Source organism: Aulonocara sp. 'chitande type north' Nkhata Bay, linkage group LG11 (assembly GCF_057382095.1).
Source record: "Aulonocara sp. 'chitande type north' Nkhata Bay isolate Kocher_YH1m ecotype deep benthic linkage group LG11, A_spYH_male_GT1.1, whole genome shotgun sequence".
In the NCBI taxonomy this organism is placed as follows: Eukaryota; Metazoa; Chordata; class Actinopteri; order Cichliformes; family Cichlidae; genus Aulonocara; species Aulonocara sp. 'chitande type north' Nkhata Bay.
In genome coordinates, this window is record NC_141354.1 from 9,738,052 (window position 1) to 9,754,771 (window position 16,720).

The 16,720-nt window shown below is 40.6% G+C and overlaps 1 protein-coding gene across 1 annotated transcript; it reads right to left on the reverse strand.

Moving 5' to 3' along the window:
• Positions 1 to 8,807: 8,807 nt before the first annotated feature.
• LOC147318498 (urokinase plasminogen activator surface receptor-like) lies at positions 8,808 to 11,242 on the reverse strand. The gene is made up of 5 exons (XM_086309852.1): positions 10,916 to 11,242; positions 10,542 to 10,658; positions 10,318 to 10,464; positions 9,857 to 9,967; positions 8,808 to 9,772 (listed from the first exon to the last, which is right to left on the reverse strand). Exons 1-5 carry the CDS (start codon positions 10,977 to 10,979, stop codon positions 9,570 to 9,572), a joined length of 642 nt encoding a protein of 213 aa, XP_086165978.1. The 5' UTR covers positions 10,980 to 11,242; the 3' UTR covers positions 8,808 to 9,569.
• Between the last annotated feature and the right edge of the window lie 5,478 nt (positions 11,243 to 16,720).

The following is a 16,720-nucleotide window of genomic DNA, read 5'->3' on the forward strand; positions in this document are numbered from 1 at the left end:
GGAAATACATACAGAGAGACGCAGGGAGACCGAGGGGAAACAACACAGACGAACCAGCAACTACTATGACAGAAGACACAACTTAAATACACTCAGAGAACACAGGGGGGTTACATACAGGTGGGAACACAGCTGGGAGTAATTAACAATACGAGACTAGGGAGGCAAACTGAAAACACTCACATAAGACACAGACCTTCACAATAAAACAGGAACTTACACATGAAAGGACACAAACTAAGAAACGTGGACTAGATACAGGAACACATGGGCAGAACAGAGTAAACACTAACCAGAGGAAGAACAGAACCAAAATCACGAAGAGAAAACACAAAACGCTGGGTCAAAAGGACCCAGGATCATGACAATATGACACAGATTCAAGGGGTGTGTAGAGGGTACATATTGATAGATGTGGTTGGGGGAGGGAGTGGGGGCAGAATTCAAACCTGTTTTCTTTCATTATACACACTTTTTCAGTGTGCAGTATAAATATGGGAAGAAAAAAGAGAAGAACAGTGTGGGAGAATTAAATTCAGCTGATTTATTATTAAAAAAAATCTCAAGAAAAGAAAAAGGAAAATGTACTCATTATTCCTGTCTTGTAAACACGTCTCATCAGAAGGTAACAGGCATACAGCGTTAAGTCAATCAGGTTCTGCATGTTTGTTCAGAGATTCCTTTGTAAAAACCTACAGGTTCTCACCTTACAAAAATCCCATAGATACCATTTATAGATCTTTATATATATATATAAAGAAGGGACTGCTCTCACAGCTAGAGATTGACGAGGTACAACACAAATGCTACGGCAAGGAGGAGTCAGGACGCCAGGTCAGGGGGGAGATATCATCACCCCCACCCGAGATTGGGTACATAGCCCCAAGTGCGACAGGAGAAGGATCGTTGAGTGCGAGAGGAACTGACCTGAAAAATAGGATCATGGCCAAGCTTGAAACCTGGATCCCCCGTAGCCGGTTACCAAGATTACGTGAAGTACCCTCAGAAGGTCTGCTAGATGATGTTAATGCAGCACTACGGACAATACCTACAACCACGATTACCGATACTAACAAGCTGATCTACAATACGGCAGCAGTGATCAGTGAGATGCTTGGCTACAAGTTGAACAGCCACAAGGGGCAGTACCCTCCATGGAGAAAGAGGCTAGAGGGCAAGATCAAAGTAGCACGGAGGGAGGTTAGCCAACTAACGGAGTTGCAGAAAGGTGCGACAAAGAAGGTGCATAAGAAATACAGCAAGCTGTCCATACCTGAGGCCTTGGAAACTGCCAAGCAAAGACTCACAGCCTTGGCCAGCCGCTTGAGGAGGTACACCAGAGAGATAGAAGGCAGGAGAATAAACCAGCTGTTCTCCACAGAACCAGCAAAGGTGTACTCTCAGTGGCAAGGGAACAATAATAATAAGAGAACAGCACCACCAAGGCTGGAGACGGAGCAATACTGGAAGAGCATATGGGAGAAGAACGCAACCCATAACGGCAATGCTCAGTGGCTAGTGGATCTGAGGGCAGACCTCCCTGAACAGGGTCCAGTAACCATCACAGTGGCAGATATCCAAGAAAGGGTCTCCAGTATGAAGAGTTGGACAGCACCAGGGCCCGACATGGTTCACGCCTACTGGCTAAAGAAGCTGACTGCACTCCACGAGCGTCTGGCAGCACAAATGAACCAGCTGTTAGTTAACGAGACACACCCGGAATGGCTAACCGAAGGTCGGACGGTCCTGATCCCCAAGGACCCCAAGAAGGGACCGGTCCCCTCCAACTACCGACCAATAACCTGCCTCAGTACTACATGGAAGCTCCTGTCAGGCATCATATCGGCTAAGATGAACAGGCACATGGGTCAATACATGAGCGGGACACAGAAAGGAATTGGCAAGAATACCAGAGGCGCAAAACACCAGCTACTGGTAGACAGAACAGTCAGCCGAGACTGCAAGACCAGACTGACCAACCTGTGCACTGCCTGGATTGATTACAAGGCCTATGACTCAATGCCCCGCAGCTGGATACTGGAATGCCTAGAATTGTACAAGATCAATGGGACCCTAAGAGCCTTCATCAGGAACTCAATGGGGATGTGGCGTACAACACTAGAGGCCAACTCCAAGCCCATAGCACAAGTCACCATCAAGTGCGGGATCTACCAAGGAGATGCTCTGTCCCCACTGCTGTTCTGCATAGGCCTGAACCCCCTCAGTGAGATCATTAACAAGACTGGCTACGGATACCGACTACGGAACGGAGCAGTTGTCAGCCACCTCCTGTACATGGATGACATCAAGCTGTATGCCAAGAGTGAACGAGACATTGATTCACTGATCCACACTACCAGGCTATACAGCAATGACATTGGAATGTCGTTCGGACTGGAGAAGTGTAGTCGGATGGTAACAAAGAGAGGGAAGGTAGTCAGAACTGAGGGGATTGAACTACCAGAAGGCAACATTGCAGACATAGAGGACAGTTGCAAGTACCTGGGGATCCCGCAGGCGAATGGGAACCATGAAGAGACCGCTAGAAAAGCTGCAACCACCAAGTACCTGCAGAGGGTCAGGCAAGTCCTGAGGAGTCAGCTGAATGGTAAGAACAAGATCCGGGCCATCAACACGTACGCCCTGCCCGTGATCAGGTACCCTGCTGGGGTAATAGGCTGGCCAAAGGAGGAGATAGAAGCCACTGACATAAAGACAAGAAAGCTCCTTACCATGCATGGAGGGTTTCACCCCAAGTCCAGCACCCTGAGGCTGTACGCTAAGCGGAAGGAAGGGGGCCGGGGACTGGTGAGTGTCAGCACCACAGTCCAGGATGAGACAAGGAACATCCAAGAATACATTGGGAAGATGGCCCCAACTGACCGAGTGCTCAGTGAATACCTCAGGCAGCAGAAACCCAAGAAAGAGGAGGGAGATGAGGAACCATCATGGAAGGACAGGCCCCTGCACGGTATGTACCACCGGCAGATAGAGGAGGTGGCTGATATCCAGAAATCCTACCAGTGGCTGGACAAAGCTGGACTGAAAGACAGCACAGAGGCACTAATCATGGCAGCACAAGAACAAGCTCTGAGCACAAGATCCATAGAGGCTGGGGTCTATCACACCAGGCAAGACCCCAGGTGCAGGCTGTGTAAAGATGCCCCAGAGACAATCCAGCACATAACAGCAGGGTGCAAGATGCTAGCAGGCAAGGAATACATGGAACGCCATAACCAAGTGGCCGGCATAGTGTACAGGAACATCTGTGTCGAGTATAAGCTGGAAGTCCCGAGGTCAAAATGGGAGATGCCCCCAAGGGTGGTGGAGAATGACCGAGCTAAGATCCAGTGGGACTTCCAGATACAGACGAACAAAATGGTGGTGGCTAACCAACCGGACATAGTGGTGGTAGACAAACAGAAGAAGACGGCCGTAGTGATCGATGTAGCGGTTCCGAATGACAGCAATATCAGGAAGAAGGAACACGAGAAGCTGGAGAAATACCAAGGGCTCAGAGAAGAGCTCGAGAGGATGTGGAGGGTGAAGGTAACGGTGGTCCCCGTGGTAATTGGAGCACTAGGTGCGGTGACTCCCAAGCTAGGCGAATGGCTCCAGCAGATCCCGGGAACAACATCGGAGATCTCTGTCCAGAAGAGCGCAGTTCTGGGAACAGCTAAGATACTGCGCAGGACCCTCAAGCTCCCAGGCCTCTGGTAGAGGACCCGAGCTTGAAGGATAAACCGCCCGCAGGGGCATGCTGGGTGTTGTTTGTTGTTTTATATATATATATATATATATATATATATATATATATATATATATATAAATATCGCTAGCCCCTATATATATATATATTTCTATATATATATAGAAATATCGCTAGCGATATTTCCAGTCGGGCTACCAAAATCTATCTCTGCCCTGCCCGTCGGCCTATCGTAGGAAGGAAAAATATATGTCAATGCTTTTGCATTCTTTCGGAAATGTGGCTGGGTAATTATGTCATTGGCATCGGTGAGCCACTGTCAATATGTGACATATTGAAATCGCGTTTGAATTCGCGCTTGTTTTTTGCTTTCACTTTGCAATCACGCGAACTGTGTATAGAGAGCGACAGTACTGATTGGTGACTGATGATAATTTGCGCACCAATTCAGGGTGAAGCAGTGACAGTCAAAGAAAAGCTTACCACAAAACGGAAAAGTTATGACAAATCGGACTATAAGGCAAAAAGAAAGTGCAGCTTTATGGTTTCATGGACAAAAGAATTTCTGTGGCTGCAATATGACGAGCTAAATAACCAGGGGTGCACATAAGTGGTCCGCTGGTGCGCATTCGCTGTCAAAATAAAAAACTGCAACGTGTGTTTGCGTACATAAGATTTTCAGGAGGAGGACAGACATTTGTTTAGAACTCTTAAAGATGTTGAAGAAGCAAGCTCCTTTAAGCAATTACTTTGGTTTTCTTCCACCTCCAAAGAAATGTCAGGAGTCCGAACCGCAAAAGAAGCGCGTATTCTCGGAAAAGTAGTTGCAGGAGGTGAGCTGGCTTCAAACAAATGATGAACGCACAGAGATGTGGTGCGGAATGTGCCGTGAAAATTTAATAAATGACAAATTAAAAAGGCATGAACATTTTTTTTTTGTATCGAAAAAATATTGAACCGTGACCCCAAAGTATCGAAATGAACCGTGAATTTTGTGTATCGTTGCACCCGTAATATATATATATATATATATATATATATATATATATATATATATATATATATATATATATATATATAAGTATATATATACACACACTTCTGTACCGTCTGCCAGAGGGCAGCAGGTAGAAAAGTTTGTGTCCAGGGTGTGAGGGGTCTGTGATGATTTTCCCTGCCCGTTTCCTGGTTCTTGAGAGGTACAGATCCTGGATGGAGGGCAAGGGGGCGCCAATGATCCTTTCTGTTGCCCGTACAGTCCGCTGCAGTCTGCTCCTGCCCTGTTTAGTGGCTGCACCATATCAGACTGTGATGGAGGAGCACAGCACAGACACAATGTAGAACTGGATCAGCAACTCTTGTGGAAGACTGTACTTTCCTAGTTGTCTTTCCTAGTACATCCTCTGCTGGGTCTTTTTGAGGATGGAGTTGATGTTGGTCTCCCACTTCAAGTCCTGCAAGATAGTGGTACCCAGGAACTTCAAGATCTTCACAGTCAACACAGGGCTGTCTGATGTCGTAAGGGGGGAGCAGAGTTGAGGGATGTCTCCTGAAGTCCACTGTCATCTCTACAGTTTTAAGATTGTTCAGCTCCAGATTGTGCTGACTGTACCAGAGTGCCAGCCGCTCAACTTCCTGCTGGTATGCAGACTCATCACCATCCTGAATGAGGCCAATGACAGTGGTGTCATCTGCAAATGTTAGGAGTTTAACAGCCGAGTTCTTGGAGGTGCAGTCAAGATCAAGTGTAAATGATGTAAAGAATATCAAATACGTAGATCAACAAAAGGCTTGTGTGAACAGAAAAGTTTTTTAACTGGTTTTCAAAAGAATCCACAGAGCAAATGTGTTGCTTATGAAATCCATGAAGTGCTACAGAGAAAATTACATTTTATTTATGTAATTAACACATTTTGAACTCTTAAAGAAATATAACAAAAGGAAAGACACCCAGCTGAACTAAAATGATCCATGTAGCAAACAAAAACTGTTTTATTGCCTTTGGGCTTTTGGAGCCTTGATCTGACTTTTAAAAATTGGGGGAGGGGGAGCACTATGCTGCCAAAAAATGAAAAATAGATATTTGCAAAATTCTGCCTAAATATGTATTTTACCTGGTTAATGTGTGTGGCGGGGCGTGGTCTGCAGTGCCGCTGCATGGGAGTCGGACGCGCCTGAGCGGCACCTGCAATCACGCTCTCTGCTGTTGTGTTGTCGGGCTGTGAGCTGAAAAGCTACCGTCGACTGTATGCGTACAGCAAGTGGTCAATAACGGGATGCTGAAAAGCAGCGGGTCTGCCGTGGTATGTTTACAATGGAACTTCTGCTCCTGAACCTCTGGGCACCGCCTCTCAAATCGGGGCTGAAGTCACTTTCATCTTTACGCAGGACTGTAAGCTGTCATCTGTGAGGCGTTAGCGGTGTTTGTTTTTAACATAGTTCACGGTGGAGAACAGCTGCTGACATAATGTGGATCCGAAGATCCATTGGTCTATCTGGGGTTGAAAGTCTTGATAAATGCACAGCGTTTTGGCGGGTATACCGGCTTCTGCGAGTGTGACGCTTATTTTGAGCGATGAAAAATAATAAAATATAATTTTATTATTTTTATTTCAATATCACAACAATCTTCCAATTTAGAACTACAAGTTAAAAAAAAAAGAACTAAACACAAATAAAATACACGTCAGCTAAATACTTCTAATTTATTTTCCCAAACCATGTGAAGCCGCAGTATAAGGACAAAACAGTCGCATGCGGCTCCGGAGCCTGCTCTACGGTCTGCTAACATGGAAACTTTAAATAAAACCAGCAGCTTGTTTCATAGACCTGTCATTTGTTCTTTTGATTATCCACATTATCATCAACAGCTTCATCCATCCTGGGCGAAAACTGGTGAGGGAGACCATGCTGGGTTTCCTCGTTCCAGAGGTTTGGAGAAACTTGTTCCCTTTCTATTATCACAGAAAGGTGTCACATGTTCTGTTAACCTACTGAGAGATGCACCATTTCAGAAACATCAGGAAGACTGAAGTTCATCGCAAGGACGGAAGACTAATGTTCACCACCAGGTCCCTTACAGGGAAATCTTCTGAACTCAACAATATGCCCGCCCCACAAGATTGATAAACCCAGCATTTCATGAACACTGTGATGGAGGCTGTTGCTTTGCGTTATGTTATAAATACTTGGCAAATCCACAGAGGCTCTGGACGTTTACATAAAGATATTATATTTAGTTCTGTAGAAAGTATATTTAAAAATATATTATCCTCTCTTACTCTGGTGTGAATGACTCTGAATTACTTTATGGTAAATAACACACTATTGGCAAAAAACTGTGAAAGATTTCCAGATTACCAATTTTTTGTTCAGCATACAAGTGATGACCTTTGACCTTCATCATGTTTTATTTAATTGTGTCAGAGAAAATCTCATGTGCTCTTCATGCAGCTGAGTACATCAAGTGTTTAAAACGGAAGCTGTGCAGGTCTGAGATCAGACACTGCACTGACAGCACATGTGGTACTTTAACCTTTTTACTGCAGTTAACATTCAATTCAATTTTATTTATATACACAACAGCAGTCACCTCAAGGGGCTTTATATTGTACAGTAGGTCATACAATAATAGATACAGAGAAAAACTCAACAATCATATGACCCCGTATGAGCGACACTTTGGCGACAGTGGAAAGGAAAAACTTCCTTTTAACAGGAAGAAACCTCCAGCAGAACCAGGCTCAGGAAGGGGGGACATCTGCTGCGACTGGTTGGGATGAGAAAAGAAATACAGGATAAAGACATGCTGTGGAAGAGAGACAGGGATTAATAACAGATATGATTCAATGCAGAGAGGTCTATTAACACATTATTATTATTATTAGAAATGAGAGCTGCTCCATCCAAAGTGGGATGGATGCCGTCTCTCCTAACAAGACCAGGTTTCCTCCAGAAGGTGTGCCAATTATCTATGAAGCCCACATCGTTTCTTGGACACCACTCAGACAGCCAGCAATTTAAGGAGAACATGCGGCTAAACATGTTACTCCTGGTCTGATTGGGGAGGGGACCAGAGAAAACTACAGAGTCCGACATTGTTTTGGCAAAGTTGCACACCGATTCAATATTGATTTTAGTGACCTCCGATTGACGTAACCGGGTGTCATTACTGTCGACGTGAATTACGATTATACTGTATTTACGTTTACCCTTAGCCAACAATACCACAGCAACATTCATGTGTACACTCTCACAAACATTTTCCTGTCTTACTAAACCACACATTATAACTGCAATACTTCAGACATACTGAGGTGTTCAATCTAATACATTTTTAATATATTGCTATTACACCCAATCAGCCAGTGAACTGTAGATTTAGTGTTACAGTTTTATAATCAAAGGTTTGGACACATATTTATCAAAATTATTACTTTAATTATAATTGTATGTTGATTATCTGATTTGATAGCACCAATGAAAGCTGAAAGTTGTATTAAGGCATAAGCATGTTAAGAGACTAATATCTAATATCTATCATATGCTTAGCTCTTTCTGAGGCATTTGACAGCAGATATTGAGCAGAAAGGCTACAGCAGCAGAAGAAAACCAAACCAGGTGCTGTTCTTGTCAGCTAAGACACTGGAACATTTCTTGCTTGACTAAAATGTTTCATTTATTTTGATGTCAGATAGTTGACAAACACTAGTAGATAGTTGACCCACCACTGAAGCATTTGTGGACTTCAAATAATTGTATTTTTATAAACAGACTTGAAAATGATTTTCTTAGATGACCGAACACTGTTCAAAATGTCAGCAGAGTATGCTCTAACCATGCAATCAGTTTGTGTGGTGATTCACAAAAATTTAATGTGCAGTTGTCCAGTTTAAGCCCGAAGTGAAAACCCAGCCTGGTTCTGTTCTAGGAGAAACTGTAACAATGGGGCCCGGAGGCCAAAGCATGGATCTGGACCCACACACAACACAACACAACACAAACAAACAACCTAGGATAGCTGACAAACTGGTGTGGAACAGATAAGGAAGCTGGCCTTAAATACTGCCTGTTGTTAGCCCTGGATCACTGACAGGTGAACAAACAGGTGTAGTGATGAGGCTCCGCCCAGGGGTGAGAACATGGAAAAATACAGCCAACTCATCCGGATTATGACCAAAACAAACGTGACTGACCACGTAACAATACACACATACACATAATAGATACCTTCTAAAATACACATGTATATTTTACAAGCATGTACATTTGTACATGGTACAAATTAGTCTTTATAGGTTTATTGTGGCTTTTTTCTTGATGTGCTATATTTTCTTATTTTTTTTATATTATATCTTTTATTCACTTTTCTTCCTGACACATGTGATGCTGTAACATGTGAATTTCCCCAGTGTGGGGTTAATAAAGTCTATGTTTAAACTGTATACTATAAAAAGATTTGTCCATTAGATGGAGAAAATATAAAATATAATTCTACCCATTTCCAACATTAACCTTTAAAGCAGTGAGTAACAAATGCAGTTAAATATTGGGACAGAATGATCTACGTTCTAGAAAAATAAATCACTGGCTAATATCTATGATAAAAGTCAGCCAAGTGTCGATTATTTCAACCATATTTTTTGTATATGTCTTATTAATTTGATAGCCGATAATATTGACTTAAAGAAAATAGAGAAATGTACAGGACTTTAAGAAATGTATTCATTTATTTTCTCCACAAACCAAAAATTATGTTTAGTTACAAAAATGTAGTTATTTTTTAAGCTCTGGTGAAATGAGAGGCAACATTGTGACAGTCATAAGAAAAGCTCGGCTGTGATGTTGTTGTTTCCATCAGCTAAGAGAACAAGACCAGAGAGATCAGCGGTGTCACAAAGAGCAGAAGGCCAGCAGTTGTACTGATGGCACTGTTGCAGAGGTCACCCTGGCAGCAGCTGATTTCTGTTCCTATGATTCCTGCAATCTGTGCAGATTGTGTGCTTGAGCAAACCACCTTGGAGGCGCAGCCCTTTACAGTCACCTTTTGCCCTCCTGCAGTCACTGAGGAAATGAAAAGAGGGAATCACTGAATCACTGAGCAGAAAAGAACAAACATGCAGACATTGAATGCTGTCGGCCTGTTACCTCTTGTTGAGATGCAGTGGTCCTCATCTCCATTGCAATTTAGAGTTTTTGTGCAATCGTTTCCATCACATTGGAAGCACTTTTTCCCATTTGGAGATGAGATGCTGCCCTCTGTTGAATACAGAAATATTTGTAATATTTGTTCCCCTCCTTATTTTAACTGTGTGCCAAAAACATCAGCAATAAAACAAACAAAAAAAACAACAACAGAAAACAAAAGAAAAACCATTTATGTTATTAATATGTTTATTGTTTGAGATTTTTTAATCAGGAAATTTTTACAGATTGATAATTTTGACCTCATCTGTTCAAGCGAATACGACGATTGAAAGAAAGGTTTTGACCCACTTCAAAACTTTCTCAACATATTTAATAAAAATAAATAAATTTTTCTTTTTTTTTTTTACTTTCAAGGACAGGAAATTACATTTCAAAATACCAAGAAGCGTGATAGAAATTACCAGGGGCATCTTGAGAGTTGCAAAGATCAGAGGTGCAACACTTGCTGGTCAGTAGAGTTTGAGAAACTCCAAAGTTGATTGAGGCCTGAACACACTCCTCAGCCGCAGCACAACTTTTCCCTTTAATATCAACCAGTTTTGAACCACCTGCAACAAAAAGACGAACCATTGAAAACTGAACCAGTTTAAAAGAAGAATAAAATAAGAACTATACAAAATCAAACCTGCATATGAAGTCACTCTTACTGATCCACACTGAGTGTTGGAAGGACATTCTTTTGTTGTCTGAGCGCACCTTCCAGAGAGGTCCGGTATGCATTCGTAACATTTCAAGGCACAGGCTGATAAAACAAAGATAAAGATAAATGAAATTTTTCTTGCTTCCAATGCATGGACATATTCTAAAACATTCACTAAAATGAACCGTTTAAAAAATAAAGGGCAAACAGTACAGTAATTAGTATAATAATTTGTAGAACGTAGACAAACGTTTACTGGGTTGTACTAAAACATGTTGTAGAAGCATTAAAAAAGAAAATGTTTCATTGAATATTACAGAACTTTCTTCAAAAGAACAGATAACTGAAGAAAAACTTGCCTCTAGGGAGCAGCACGATCCCAAGGATCAGCACAAGGTTCTGCATTGTGGAGCGGTCAGACATAAGTGAATTCTACTTTAGTTTGTGTTCAGGTTATAAGCAATTCTCATCGAGGGGAGTGGTCTCCTATCTCTGACCACTCCTTAATTCTGCCTTTGACAGTGAAGGAACCTGACTATCAAAAAACAGTCCTTTGAATAAGAATTTGAATTCTTTTTCCACATAATTCAAGTTAAGTGAATGGTAAAGTTTTTAAATTGCTTAATTCTCTATCTGCTGAAATATTTTTAGGCTGCAAATCATTTTCTTTGAGAACAGACGTAAAATGTTTGTTTCTTGAATGAACTGAATGAAAAACAAAACTGACTGTGATTCATGAGAAATGAAAGTCACCGACAACCACACAAAAGGTAGAACAGACGTAAAATGTTTGTTTTGTTTTTTTCGTCTTTGATGACCAGTGACTGTTTCAAATGTCAGCAGAGTATGCTTTAACCATGTAATCACTCTGTGTGGTAGTTCTTGACGACAGCTTAATTTCTTGCACTGAATGAAAAACAAAACTGACTGTGATTCATGAGAAATGAAAGTCACCGACGACCACACAAAAGGTATGTAACCGTTATTGCCACATGCATTCTATCTTACAGCATATATCAATCAAAACCAGACACACCAGTTTTCAGTGGTATATTATTAACTTGCACGTTTCCCCTTATCTTTTCAAAAAAGGTAATAAAAAAGACAGGAATCTGTATTTTCAACTATCAGTGCATCAAAACTGAAACACAGTCAAGAATGACTTGAATTTAAAAACTATTCTCGCATTTTTATTAGACATGTGCTGAGAGAAGACACTTTCTTTTCCCGCTCACCACCTCTGCACAGGCTGTAACTTTATCTGTAACTATCAGAATTCCTGAGGAGAGTCCCAGGACACTATAGAACAAGCAGGACTCAAAGTCTGAATAATTATATTTATTTTATGCCCCAGTGATGTTTTTTTCAAACATCCCATTCAGCTGCACTTCTTTCGTCTTTGTGACGAGCAGACGACTGTATTCAGAGAGGGCCGAGGACTTTTTTGTTGTACAGTTATTTTATTTTCAACTTTAATTTATATATTTTATCTTATTCTTTCCCAGTTAAATTTACCCTTCATTCTAAATTGTTGTTGTACAGTTATTTCATTTTTAACTTTAATTTTTATATTTTATTTTATTCCTTCCTTGTTAAATTTACCCTTTTTAATTTTTCATATTTATTTCCTATCTTATTCATAGCCTTTTTTTTCTTCTTCTTCAGGTCACGAGCAGTTGTGTAAGTATTTCACTGCATATCGTACTGTGTATGACTGTGTATGTGACAAATAAAAATTTGAATTTGAATTTGAAAAATTATCCTCCCCATCATTTTCCTGCACAGGAAGCAAGAACATATTGACCTCAATGAGATTTTTAGATTTCTTTTTAGAGATGCTTCTGATATCTCATTAAAGCTGGTAATAAGGAAGCATAGTTCAAACATGTCTTTATTTCAAAGAGAAGGCTAGTCCAACAATAAAACTTTTCAGACTTTGAATATGGTTTGGTTACCTTGAATGATTGACTAGCTTTGACTTAAAATCCAGATACGAAACTGTTGTACAAATATCCTGTACCAACAGTGGCGGTCCTAGCCTGTTTGGCGCCCTGGGCGAACACTCCCTCTGGCGCCCCCCCCCCCCCCCCCCCCCCACACACACACACACACATAAAACATATTAAGGATTATACATTAACATAAAACTGTTGTCGGAACCATACTGAATTTCACCAGAGAAACACACACACATATGAAGTGAGAGAGAGTGCGCATAGTATGCAAACAGCCACCAAACAGCCATCATAATTCATCATACAATGAGAACAGAACAACTCAACAATTGACACTGACTAATTAATATTAAAATCGGTAACATAATGTAATGTTTGGAGTTTATTCTGTTACTGTTACTATTTTTACCATTTCTTTTTGGAGCAACTGTAACCCACATCATTTCCTTAGGGATTAATAAAGTATTCTGATTCTGATTGTTTCAGGATGACCTGCCATTATCTAATGACATATCTGCTTGCCTGTATCTTTTGCTCGTTTCTCCTCCTCTTCTTTTTTCGTTATTCTAAACTGAAGAAATGATGGCTTTGAACTTTTCTTGTCCATCTTCCATTGGTTTTAATTTTACACTCCAGTATGAACACCCATCCCCCAACTCAGGGATCACCACAACATAACCTAATAAACCTACACCTTAGTTCACTTTGTCTATTTATTTCGAGGATTTCGCACAACCCAGGATTCAAATCATGAATACATAATAGGCTTGGATTTACAACATTATGAATGAAATGTGGTCTACTTGGAAGCAGCAGGACTCTCCTCCCCTTTCCACGGGTTGTGTGTGAGACTTTAAATCATCAAACTGTAAATTATGAATTTTAAATTGTTATTGATCCCTTTACCCCTGGTCCTAAAGTGTATATTTATTTTCTTACTCTTCTTATATATATTGTTTGTTTACTTTCACTGCTGTAACTGGAGCCTCGTCGTCTCGTCTCTCTATATACTGGACTGTATGTAGCGGAGATGACAATAAAGTTTACTTTGACTTCAGCAGCAAGCAGACGCACCGAGGGCTCTCGCGCTCACTTTTCGCATATAGAATTTCGAAAAAACATCAGCGCAAATTATAAGTCTGTATCATAATGTCTGGTGTTTTCGTGTTTGTTAGTTTGTTTTTATTTTGCTTTATTTCGCGAGTTGGTTATTAGATGCTGCTCCAGCCAGATAATCCCCCGCCGCCCCGCCCTCTCCTCCCTGTGCTGCAAGCAGCAGGCGCACCTCGCAAACGGAGGGCGCCCTTACTCCCAGCAAATGGGCGATAGAAAACCGATCGGTGCCTGTACCATTCCCAATATGGGCTGGCATGACATCGGGTCAACATGCGCGTGATGGCTCCCCCCACCACGATGCCGCCCCGGGCAACCGCCCGTGTCGCCCGTATCAAAAACCGCTACTGTACCAACATCACTAATCTACTACAGAATTGCAATCTGCTGAATTCTTCATGTGAACATTATAACACATCCGTATTTTGCTTCTTAAAGGTTATAATATGACCTCTGTGTTCCATGTAGCTTTTCTTCTTTTGTTTGCAAAGTTAAATAACCAACTGGGCAAAGACATCAAAGAACCTATAACTCAGTGTTTTTGAGTCTAAATAATTAAATTGGTATTAGTTAGAAATCTCCACTGTTAAATTAGAATAACATCTATGCTGCATTTTTCTTTTAGTCCTGATGGGATTCTATTAAAACTAGTTTGAAAACATGTTGTTTCAGTTTTAATTTTGTGTATTTGTTTGAAATTTTAGTGTTATTATATTGCTTTATTGATTTTTGTATCATATATTTAATGGAATATTCTGTGAAGCTGTTTAATTCTATTGCTGAAATATTTTAGGCTGCATATCATTTTCTTCAAGAACAGACGTAAAATGTTTGTTTTGTTTTTTTTGTCTTTGATGACCAGTGACTGTTTCAAATGTCAGCAGAGTATGCTTTAACCATGTAATCACTCTGTGTGGTAGTTCTTGACGACAGCTTAATTTCTTGCACTGAATGAAAAACAAAACTGCCTGTGATTCATGAGAAATGAAAGTCACCGACAACCACACAAAAGGTATGTAACCGTTATTGCCACATGCATTCTATCTTACAGCATATATCAATCAAAACCAGACACACCAGTTTTCAGTGGTATATTATTCACTTGCACGTTTCCCCTTATCTTTTCAAAAAAGGTAATAAAAAAGACAGGAATCTGTATTTTCAACTATCAGTGCATCAAAACTGAAACACAGTCAAGAATGACTTGAATTTAAAAACTATTCTCGCATTTTTATTAGACATGTGCTGAGAGAAGACACTTTCTTTTCCCGCTCACCACCTCTGCACAGGCTGTAACTTTATCTGTAACTATCAGAATTCCTGAGGAGAGTCCCAGGACACTATAGAACAAGCAGGACTCAAAGTCTGAATAATTATATTTATTTTATGCCCCTTTGATGTTTTTTTCAAACATCCCATTCAGCTGCACTTCTTTCGTCTTTGTGTGATCTGATCAGTGAAATAAAACTGTACATAAGAGCAGTTAAACACGTGTCAGCAGAGCAGACGACTGTATTCAGAGAGGGCAGAGGACTTTTTCACACCATCCCAGATACGAGCTGCATAGTGAAACCTGTGAAAACAAAGAAAGTTAAGACAGGAAACAGAGGGATAAACTTAAACGAAATCCCAACAATGTCTCAAGATTTCACAAAATTACAGTGACATAGTACAAAGAAGAAAAAATCCAAATAGTATGTATTTCTGCAATAACCTTACTTATTAACACTTTTACTTCCCATGCCTATATGGATTGGAAATATATGTTTCTTTTCACTGTAGTATTTAATTTTCAGTTGATATTGTTTTAAGCATGTTGAGAAAAAAAAACCCTGATATCCCACAGCAAGAAATATTTTACACCACTCTGAAAGTTTTGTGCTTGCAGGTACATGCAGCAGGTTTCACCATGCCTCAGAAAACTATTTCACAGCAAACAACCAGCGCTCATTTTCTGTTGTAAAAAAACCCAGCAGGTTGTAGTCACTGAAAGTAAAGGGGAACAGAGAGAGACCCCCCTCATCTCTAATAGAAATTTGGCATTTCTTCCACAGGGAATAGAAACTGTTTCTATGGGAGTTCAAAAATAATTATATTTATGATGGCTTTGTTGAGCAAAACAGTTTAAAACGTAAAATTGATTCTCAACCTGAGTGCAGGATGTATTTCCTCATTTATACTTGGTTGTCTTGCTTTATTCCCACGGATCGTTTGCGTATAAATAGTACTGATATGATGTTTACCAGTTTTTCTCAGTGAGAATAGTGTGTGACAGCTGACAGCGGGGCATGGCCAGTATTTGGCTGCAGAGTTTTGAAACCATGGTGGAGAAGGTCGGGTGTCCTCTATAGCCGGGGAGCAGAGAGAACAGTGGTACCTGTTCCTGTTCCTGACCATAAACAACATACAAATATTCATTTATTTTTCACACAACACATGAGAGGTCACTTGAGTTTACCTTATGAAAATAAATCTTTTTGTAACCTGCTTTGGTCCTCCCCATCATTTTCCTGCACAGGAAGCAAGAACATATTGACCTCGGTTGTCAGATAGTCCTGCCCCAGGCCTGGGAAGACACTGCCGTCGAGCATGGATAATGTTACTGAGAAAAAAAAAAAAAAAACACGAGTTATAGGTGTGGCTTGCCTGTTACAGTTTTTTCTGATTGCTTAAGCACATTTTTTTGTAACTTTTGGCTAATTTTGCAAAACTCTTCACACAAATAAGAAAACCTGTCACCCAATAATCAAAACATTGTAGTTCTCTTGTAAAAGCAAACACAGCTAGATTAACTCTTCACACCTTCGTAAAAATGGTGTTTCCGTATCAAACAGTACACACAAGCCATCATCTACTAAGCACACAATGCGCCAACTGCACACTGATGGTATGAATACAAAACACATCTGGCTTTTGCTTTCTCTGTGCACAAGGTAGGCTATGTCAGTTTGAGCTCATACTTCTGTCATAGATCCATAAGCATAGAGGGATCCAAACTTCAAGTACTGGTGTTTATTCAAACACATCAAAACAAACACAAGTGTTTATTTCCAAGTATAAGATTATTTGCAATCGCCATAATGACTATATGGTTTA

Excerpts from the sequence above, each read along its gene's own strand:
- LOC147318498 (XM_086309852.1), bottom strand. The coding sequence starts at position 10,979 with ATGTCTGACCGCTCCACAATGCAGAACCTTGTGCTGATCCTTGGGATC. Across the intron at positions 10,659-10,915 it reads GATCGTGCTGCTCCCTAGAG|CCTGTGCCTTGAAATGTTAC; the intron begins GCAAGTTTTTCT and ends TTGTTTTATCAG. Across the intron at positions 9,773-9,856 it reads CCACTGCATCTCAACAAGAG|TGACTGCAGGAGGGCAAAAG; the intron begins GTAACAGGCCGA and ends TCATTTCCTCAG.